The 9,573-nt window shown below is 38.0% G+C and overlaps 1 protein-coding gene across 2 annotated transcripts; it reads left to right on the plus strand.

Moving 5' to 3' along the window:
• The first annotated feature begins 489 nt into the window (after nt 1–489).
• Nucleotides 490–7,405, plus strand: LOC145422589 (Fc receptor-like protein 4). 2 transcript variants are annotated; one of them, XM_080294124.1, is made up of 8 exons: nt 490–644; nt 1,273–1,308; nt 1,594–1,860; nt 1,940–2,185; nt 2,272–2,448; nt 2,571–2,657; nt 5,634–5,720; nt 7,080–7,405. In XM_080294124.1, the coding sequence occupies exons 1-8, from the start codon at nt 614–616 to the stop codon at nt 7,118–7,120; spliced, it is 972 nt and encodes a 323-aa protein (XP_080150250.1). In that variant the 5' UTR covers nt 490–613; the 3' UTR covers nt 7,121–7,405. The 2 variants fall into 2 exon arrangements, with proteins under 2 accessions (XP_080150250.1, XP_080150253.1); XM_080294127.1 differs by lacking the exon at nt 2,272–2,448.
• Nucleotides 7,406–9,573: the final 2,168 nt, after the last annotated feature.

Raw genomic sequence — 9,573 nt, forward strand, 5'->3', positions numbered from 1 at the left:
ATGGCGTTAGAATGAAGTGCTTATTGTGCGCATTTACAAACTCGTAAACGTTACATGCTCTAGTTTTTAAAGTGCAGTATTCTGGGACTGCACAATATTTCTGTCTGCTTGTATCCTGATCTTATTTAAACGTATGTTTACAGCAACGGGACAAATGGTAGCTGGGAAACGGTCCAAATATTTATTTTTTCTTCACATATTATTAAATATTACATAAATTCATAAGTATCACATCGTCTTCTATTGTCCTGTTAAACTTCTTCTTAGTCTGACCTTAAGTAAAGTGCTCCAATTTAAAATCCATACTGCAAACCACCCACACACAAGAAAACAAATTGACAAGAAGAAAAGCTGAGACAACAAAAGCAACTTTCTGATGTTAGGAGGACACAGTGTGGCTTGACCTCGTTTCTATGAACAAATCCGGTTAACATTTAACTGTACATGTACATTTTTCTGTTCTTTTTTTTTTCTTTCTTTTTATCGGTTTTAACAGGGGAAATGACGCCAAGGTTTCCACCAGGTTTGCTGGGGAGGAAGAGGGAGGGCTTAAATTGGTGCAACTGACAAAAATCAATAAAAGAAAAAAAACTTGAAGTTAGTGCGAAGGACAATGGAGGAAACGTGTTTGCGCTGTCTGTTCTGTGAGTAAAATCTCTCACTTTTAACAATGTTTATTTTTCTTGATTGTTTAAAGTCTTCTTTGTTGCTAAGTGATAACAGATGACAGACATTTCCACAGAAAAAAGGGAAGGGAAATTAAAAAATGAGTTAACAGCAATATTACCTGGAAACTTTGTATAACTGATAGTAATTAGGCACTGAGTCGTGAATAGTTTGCAATGTTTACATTGGTAACATCCAAAATCACAACAAAAAGTAAAAATGATCATATGTTTTGCTTTCCAATAAATTTATTAATAAAGCATAAATACCATCACCGTCTAAGTAACACCACTGTCATTTTTATCTTTCTTCTAAAACAATGCTTGAGAGCAGGACAGCCTGTTCGTGTCAGTAACACATACACCTGCATGAGTCGTTGTTTTATTTTGAAATAAACCCAGAAATCAAATCCAAAGTTGCTAATCTAATATTTAACATTACCTACCACAGAAGCTCTAATGGTATGGAGATGAACTACAGCATCCACTGTTCTCTATTTTGCACAGCAGTAGAGACAAAATCAGCAGTGAGGCATACAGTACGACCCGGGTTTGTCATGTTTTTCTTCAGGGTTATTGTGTTAAACTTATAACCATCTGTTTCCAGCTGTGATCTCACTGCTGAGCTGTGCAACACACCAAGGTCAGTGACCTTCTTCTGTGTCTGCTTACATCTGTTAAATGCTCAGAATGAAGTTGTGTTATCAACACAAAATAAATGTTTTTCTCTTCTCATGAACTCAGTAACTGGTTAGATACTGTACACCACAGAATCAAATAACCTGCTCTTAATCTGTTGAGATTTAGTTACAGCCACACAAAGTTTCATGTATGTAGATTTAGCTGTTTTATGAAATGATTTAATATATCATGTATTTTTTTTTACAATAACAAAAGTCTCAACATTATTTCATTTTAACCCTCACAGCTCGTCTGACTGTGAGTCCCAGCAGCTCTCAGTTCTTTAAAAGAAACTTTGTGTCTCTGAGCTGTGAGGAGGACGACAGCTCTGCTGGATGGACTCTGAGGAGAAACACAAGCAAACAACAGAGGACTCAGTGTGGAAGAGATGGGTGGGGAAAACCAGCTGGTTCTTCCTGTAACATCAGCAAACTATATGAATCAGACAGTGGAGTTTACTGGTGTGAGTCCAGAGAGGGTCCCATCAGTAACATGGGTAACCTGACAGTCACTGGTAAGCTGAGTGTGTGGAGTTAGTGTTGATGAAGCTGTGTGTAAATGGATGAAATGCTGTAGTTTGTCTCTGTGTTGAGGTGGATCAGTGATCCTGCAGAGTCCTGTCCTCCCTGTGATGGAGGGAGATGACGTCACTCTGCTCTGTAAAACAAAGACCACTCCCTCCAACCTCCCAGCTGCTTTCTATAAAGATGGCTCCCTCATCAGGAAGCAGCCTACAGGTCACATGACCATCCAGCATGTTTCCAGGTCTGATGAAGGCCTCTACAAGTGTGACATCAGCGGTCATGGAGAGTCTCCATCCAGCTGGATCACTGTCACAGGTGACACACTCACCTGTCTGTGTTTCTGCAGCTTTCAACATTCACAATGTGACGACAACTTAATGACTGTGTTTGCTTTATCTCAGACAAACACACCACCACACCTCCACCTACATCCACACCGACACCAGTCTCCATTATTACCTCTCCTCCTGATTCATTGCTTCTCCCTGTGTTGTTGCCTGTTGGATCAGTGTGTGTTGTGGTTCTGCTGGTGTTAGTGGTTCTATTGGTGAGACAACGTGTTTGTAGGAAGTCTGCAGGTGAGACTCAGAAATATGACGTAGAGAGTTATGTAAACTATTTGTTACATGTTATCTACTAACAAGTATTCGTTAAGATCACTGTGCTAAATTAATTTGGTGTTCGTGTTGGTTTGTTTCAGTTGATCTGGAAAAAGCTGAAGATGGCCTCACATACAGTGATCTCAAAGAATTACATCACCAACAACAGTCAGTTAAACTCAGCACAGGTAGCTTTTTATGTACTTTGTGTTTGTGTTCTTCAATTTCACAAACAACATTTTCAGAATTTGCTTTCTAGTATTTTCATCTAAGCCTTGCTTATATCCATAATGGTTAAATCTTCAGCTGGGCTGAGACTATAGATTGTGTTAAAAAATGTGTAATGTCGCACAACATTCTCTTCCATATACATCTGAAGGCATTTTCAAGTGTCATTGTTATTGTTTTAGCCTTTGTTGTCTCGTTTGTTTGGAGCCAGAAGTACAGAAGTAACTATATTTAGAAGAGAAGGTTTTGCAAATTTAACAGCTATTGCTGTTAACAGCTGGACCGTTATTGGTACCTTCTGGGAAAGTAATGCAGAAAAAGGCTTTGAGCTTTTATGCTTTGCACCTTACATTAACATGCACCTTAAACTATTCACTTAAATCAGTTCAATTCTAAAAATGATCAGACTGTAGTTGTTCTGTGTTTGTAGATGACGATTGGTGAATTTTGTTCTCTTACTGCTGGTCTGTGTCTTTATTAGCTCAAAGTTGGTTTTAGACAAGCAAGCAATTTATTTATATAGAACTTTCAGAACAACTCCCAGCTGAAAACAAAGAGCTGTACACCTGACATGCAGGTAACAAAAAGAAAAATACAGATAAAATTAAAAAATTAAATGATAATTGGAATGACATTTAAAATAATAAAATTAGCATATTAGATTAAAACAATAAAACCAGGGTCATACTGTGTCTAATGTGTTAACAGAGGTTAACAGCCTGTGGTTTGATGTCTCTGCTCAGGTTTTACTGCAGGGCTGTTAAGAAAAGAGGAAACATGTAGATGAACAGTTTGTACAAACAGTAAATTAAATCTCCTCATAGTTCTTGTCACCTATATCCAAATTCTGAGTTTTAGTTTTATGTAGTTAATCATTTTATAGTTTGTGTGATATACTGACCTTTTGACCAGATAACACATTTCCCTGTAGTTAACATGTGAACAGAGTAACCACAGTCCGTCAGTTCACATATAACCTTCTGTATCAGTTCTGTTTTTGTTTTTCGCAGCAGTACCAATAGAAGAAATAAAACTGTTGAGGGTCTCAGTGTTTCACATGACTGTCACGTGATAAAGAGAGTTTTTACAGGGCTCTATGCAATCCTATGCAAAACAAACTAGAACCTTCTGAGGCAGACATTTGGGCAGTTTGCTAAGTTGCGTCTGAGCATAGCACAGACTTCAGGAACAATGTCTTTTTTTTTTACATAGGACAGGGACGCATTGGAGATTATTGGGCAGAATGTGCACATCAACACCTCATACCAGCTTTAGACATGGCAGTGTAGTCCTCTTTGTTCCAACATATTCTAGAGTCAAATGTGAGGCCGTTTGTCCAAAAGACTTTGGGTCTTTTTTCATATCTCTCAAGTTTTTATGTAGTTCATTGGGTTTATATGTGTTGTAAATACTAGGATGCTGTTCGATTATCTGTGGTCGGTCCTGTTTGCACTTTGCTCACGCGTTGCAGTATAGTTGGAGCTCCAGAAACCTGCAAAGCTGCTTAGCAGTGTTCACACTGATGTGTTTTGATAAAGCTGTTAATGGAGATAAAGAGATTAAATGACTCATCTGCAGCTCACAGTTGAATTCAACACTAACAGGAAGGTAAACTAGTTTAAATGGTGTCTGTTGTTATGTGCGTTATCTCTGCGGTAGAGTGTCACTTCCTGTTATAACACACAACAATTTAATAAAACAATATAGATAACTTCTTATTGCATTGTATAATCTTCACATATTTCATCCAAAGCACACGGTCTGTTTATTAACTCGCTAATTTATATTTAAAGTTTTCACTCAATGTGTCTTTAGGGTTTAATAGCTTAGCTTAGCTATTAGCTGACTCGCTAGCAGCATGGCCTCTTCACCTGTCCCTCCTGCACTTTCCTGCTCATTGTGTCAGATGTTTAGTTACGTAGTACCCGTTTTCCCCCACTCGGCCACACCCACTGAGGGTCAAACCCTGGTAATTGGCAATTCTGTTCTGAGATATGTGAAGCTAGAGACACCGGCAACCATAGTCAATTGTCTTCCAGGAGCCCGAGCAGGTGACTTTGAGGGAAATTTAAAACTGCTGAGCAGCTCTCATTTCTAGAAATTTGGACAAATTTATTAAACCTCCCAAAATATGACTATCCAGAGTTGGGACCAGATGTGTGTCAGCTCCCAAACAGACAAAAAACAACCTGAAAATTTATCCATGAAGCCAGGTAACACAAACCAATTAGTTAAACTGCAGGAATAAAGACATAAAAACCTGGATGAACTCTCTGCTTCTAAATTCAGATAAAACTGATGTTATTGTACTTGGCCCTAAAAATCTTAGAAATATGCTATCTATCTAAATGGACTGTCTCAGAGTGACCTTGAAAAACTAGCTTCTGCATGTATTACTTCTCAGCTGGACTACTTTACCTTAAATCAGCAACCACTGGATGATCAATATTTATACAAAACTTAATGGCTCTTTATTAATTACACAACATGCCAGTAAAGCTCTACGTGAAAATCAGTGAAATTCTAATTCTGTATCGCAAAGTATCTTCTAAAATATGTTCAGGTGAAACAACAAGAGAAGGAAGTAACTGCTGCATTTGAGAGCATTAAAGTTTAAAACATACCAAACCAGTAGTACACTACAAAAGGTGAGTTCTCATCACACCGTTGATGATATTGTGTACATGGTGTGACAAAGTGTGGGTGTCTTTGTGGGATTTCAACTGGACTTAATGCCAAAAGTCGAAATGTCACTGGGGTGTTTTGAGTGAAACAGGAAATCCAGCCACAGAGGTTCTGAAACCCCCAACGGTCTCTAAGAACTATTTTTATATAGGAAATCATAACTCTTTCTTTAACATGCACCCTGCATACTGACAATATTTTTATAAGCTTTACTGCTTGCACTGATGACCTGTGTGTGTTTTGTTGTGCAGGGAGTGATTCAGCTGTAGTCTACACAGCAGTGAGAACTGAAGACATCAATTATGAACAAACAGAAATGCGATCAAACAGATCTGGAGGTAAACATGCTCTTTGTTCAGTACAAAGAAAACAAGGCTACTTCCTGAAAAGTTTTCTCTTTGTAAAATATAAAGTGTGTAAGCAGCATGAGCCAGGAAAGCATGAAGAAGCAAAGCCCTCTCGTTCAAATAGACACACTAAAAGTCAATAGATTTCACCAGCAGTGAAAATTGTACTTACATCTGTTACTAGACTAAAAGTATCAATAACAATTTTTGGCCTCCTCCATCATCGGTAAAGGTCAACGGAAATCAACAGAATTATTAAGATGAAAGTTATGATGGTTCCCACAGATATCTGATCCTGTTCATGCTCGCCATTATCACCGTCTAAAACAGACACACAGACGAGAAGTGATGTCACAGCTGTTGGTGCACCACGAGCTTTGATGTTGTGTCGGCTTCTCTGTGACCTCTCGAATCTTTTTTTTAGCTTGTTGCATTTGACAGCGTGGTGCACCTGGGTTGAAGACACGAGTACAGTATTATATCAGTGTTTCCAATCATATCAGTGGAGAGATTGTACTGAGGACAAGACGGAAAAGATGAGACATTCTGGAGAAAAATTTGAAAAAGTCTTCACGATTTCATTTGACTTCTTTAACTCCTATGTACATTTTTATTTTATTTTATTTATTTTTTCCTAATGGCAGTGTTGTTCAGGAGATGACTGCGGTGTGTCTAGCAGACGTTGAGCTGTGGTGTCACACTTGCCGCATGACATAACCAATTCATCACATTGGTTATGATAAGGACTTATGAGTCCTACGTTAACCTTCAGTGTGAGCACAGGAAGTGGTGTGAAGAACTGTGACTGCCAAGAGGGAGGCCACTGCCTTCCTGTTTGTTGCTGCTTCTTTTTGATCAGCTGCTGAAGAACATTTTGAGCAGCTCAGTCTTTTCAGATTCTTTACTTTAATATCTTTTGATTTTGACTCCACAAAGGAAATAAGAGACGCGAACATGTTACCTTTTAGAAACAACCCTTTTGCTTTTAGTGTATGAGTGCAGCTCAGCGAACCGCTCTGCTGACACTCTCTCCTTTGACATAAACTACTGCACCAGCAACTTCCTGCTGGGTTTCTTTCACATCAAAACCTTATTTGCGACAGCCTGGCTGAAACACTTTTAGCTAAAGTGGTTGTGGATTTAAGTCATTAGTGTAGTCAAATTTCAGAATTACATGAGTTTGAACCCACTGAGAAATGTTTCCTTAATGAAAATGTTTTTTGGATAAGTTATTTTCACTATGATTGATTTGATACAATTCTGTCAATTTGCTTCATATAAATATAACAGACGGGTTTAGTTTTATACTTTTGATATGTTGTTTGAACTGTGTGTATTTTGTGTTTTCAGACTTTGTACAAGAGCCAGATGTTTACTCCTTACTGAAGTAACCCACCAGTCCAACCACTGGAACCAGCTGCTGGTCTCAAACGTTTTAAAAATCATTATTTTGTATGTTCAAAAGCATGTTGTCCTCAACCTGCTCTTAACTGTCTTATGATGGCCATATTGGCAATATCTCTTCCATAATATAGAAATGATACTATGTATTTTATAAATAATGCATAATGCACTGTCTTTAATATTTTACTGTTTCCTGTTATATTTTATTTCCAAGTGTAAGACTGTTGTTGCCTGCTTTCTCGCAGGAACAATAAAGTTTGTTCTCACTTCTTGTTCTTCTCGTGAGGTTCTTTGGGTTTCAGAAAGAGCGCTGGGGGCTGGGGACAAATGTGAAATGTGGCTAACCGACTGCTGAGCAGTAACAACAACAAACACAAATAAACCCGCAGCCGCAGAATAGAAGCAGCAGGAACATTAATCAGGGGCCTAAAACTTCGCAGGAAAGCTTCAGATAATTTATTACAGGCGCTGTTTGAACGAATGATGTTCCTCCATCAGGTGATGGTTTTACCTCCATGGTTCAGGCTGTGTTGATGTCGTCATAATGAAATGAGGACATGTTTGACATTTGTCCTCATTCAGTCAGAGATGAGTTGGAGACATTTAACATCTCATTATTTTCACAAAGTTATTGAGTTAAATTGTAAGTGGGATCTCTTATCTCAGTGTCGTCTGCATATTAGATACAATTCCAATTGTAATAGAAACACTCTGTATGGATTTGATCAGGTAAACTAAAGCTCCAATAATGAGCTCAGCCTCTTCCTCATCAACAGGATTCACATCATGGGTTTATACACTACTTCATGATGTTTCAGGGTATATGTGGAAACAAAAAAATTATAAAAAAAATTAATGACTAAAAATGAATATTTTACCCAAACATTAATTTGCTGTTTCATGCAGACAAATGTAGACAAACTCGGGGTTTTCACAGATTTTATTCTAAACTTATTTGAGTCATTAGTTTGGATCCACATGGTTCCTCACTGTCAGTAGTTCTAAATTTGAACTCAGTCAAAAATTATTTCTACTAAAGTCAATTCTGCCAAACAAATGCTCACACAAGTTGTGTTTCGGGGGTTTTTAAGTGATGAATTTTGCCAAGTTTTCCCACAGTTTGATAAAATCTTCTGTTCTGTTTTCCACCTTTCTGTCTATAAACAGGAACGAGCTGATTTTGTGTAAAAAACTTCATCATAATCTTTCACGTCCCTTCATCCATTCAAAAGGAATAGATATGGTTCAGTATACAGTAAGGTGTTTATACACTAAGCTCTCACGCATAATCTAAGAAATCAGAAGACAGAAAAATGCGGATTGTTTCTCCTAAATTATCTGATATGATGATGAATTACCAACCATAATCTTCTTACCGTGCTTTGATAGAAACACAGTCTGGTGCTGCCATCTACTGACTCAGAAGTGCTCAAACAGCTGCGCTTTTTCACCCTGATTCATTTCCATCTCTTAGAATGACCATAACTCATATCCTGGACTTAGTGTTTTACTTAATATGACCACAAACCTGCCAATAAAGTCACCCAGATAGTGCTCAGGTCACTGATGCTACCAAAAGCTTCTATAGAACTGCAAGTCTGACCATAGTAGCAGGTGTGTGATGGTTCTTCAGGTCTCATCCACCAATCAGACCAGAGTACATTCACTTGTTAATGTTTGACTGTGTTATTGCCTTTACTTTATTCATGAGCCCAGACACATATTGTACATCACTTAATTTTAATGATTAATTGTCAGAATTGCAGTGACATTGTACAAAGAAACATAACTAAACCTAGTTGGACCAACGGTGACTTACTTAACAGTATAGCTATGGATGTGAAATTATGAGAGTTAACAACATGAGATGGCAACATAAGATTTTAAAACTTATGCCATAGTTGTATTTACTAGGAGGCTGATGGGTATAACTGGTTGCTGCCATTATCTTACTCCCATTCTTCAAAACCTAACAAATATTCTTTAGAGCAGCTCTTGTTTACTTAAACACCTGCCTCCTAACTTGTCTTCATTATTTTTCTAGTAATCTTTGAGAAAAAGCCTCCTAGTGAAAACAGTGTGTCTAATGTATAGACATGAGTGAGGCCCAGAGATTTAAGAGACTCAAGTTCATTTAGAATATCAAGGGAGGGGTGGCTGATTAGCTGGCGGCACATCAGAGGATCTCTAGAGCGGATAACAGGCACTGATTCCCTTAAATGGATCATAAAAGGCAAAAAATGCACCAGTGGAACCATGAAGTAGACTAGACTCTCCTCCACTTTTACATTTCCACCTGTATCTCTGGCTCTGTCCACTTTCTTTATGGCCTCTGTAATGTTTATCTTGAATGACTCCAACACTGTGCATCTAGCCATGAAGTGTTTGTCAAGTCTTGTGAGTGAAGCACTGTTGTTGTTTTTGGTGTGCTGTGTTAAGA

The sequence above is a fragment of the Astatotilapia calliptera genome, chromosome 3, assembly GCF_964374335.1.
Source record: "Astatotilapia calliptera chromosome 3, fAstCal68.1, whole genome shotgun sequence".
NCBI lineage: Eukaryota > Metazoa > Chordata > Actinopteri > Cichliformes > Cichlidae > Astatotilapia > Astatotilapia calliptera.

Coding starts and splice junctions, on each gene's coding strand:
- LOC145422589 (XM_080294124.1), top strand. CDS start 614: ATGGAGGAAACGTGTTTGCGCTGTCTGTTCT. Junction 645..1,272: donor GTGTTTGCGCTGTCTGTTCT/GTGAGTAAAATC, acceptor ATCTGTTTCCAG/CTGTGATCTCACTGCTGAGC. Junction 2,658..5,633: donor GTCAGTTAAACTCAGCACAG/GTAGCTTTTTAT, acceptor TTTGTTGTGCAG/GGAGTGATTCAGCTGTAGTC.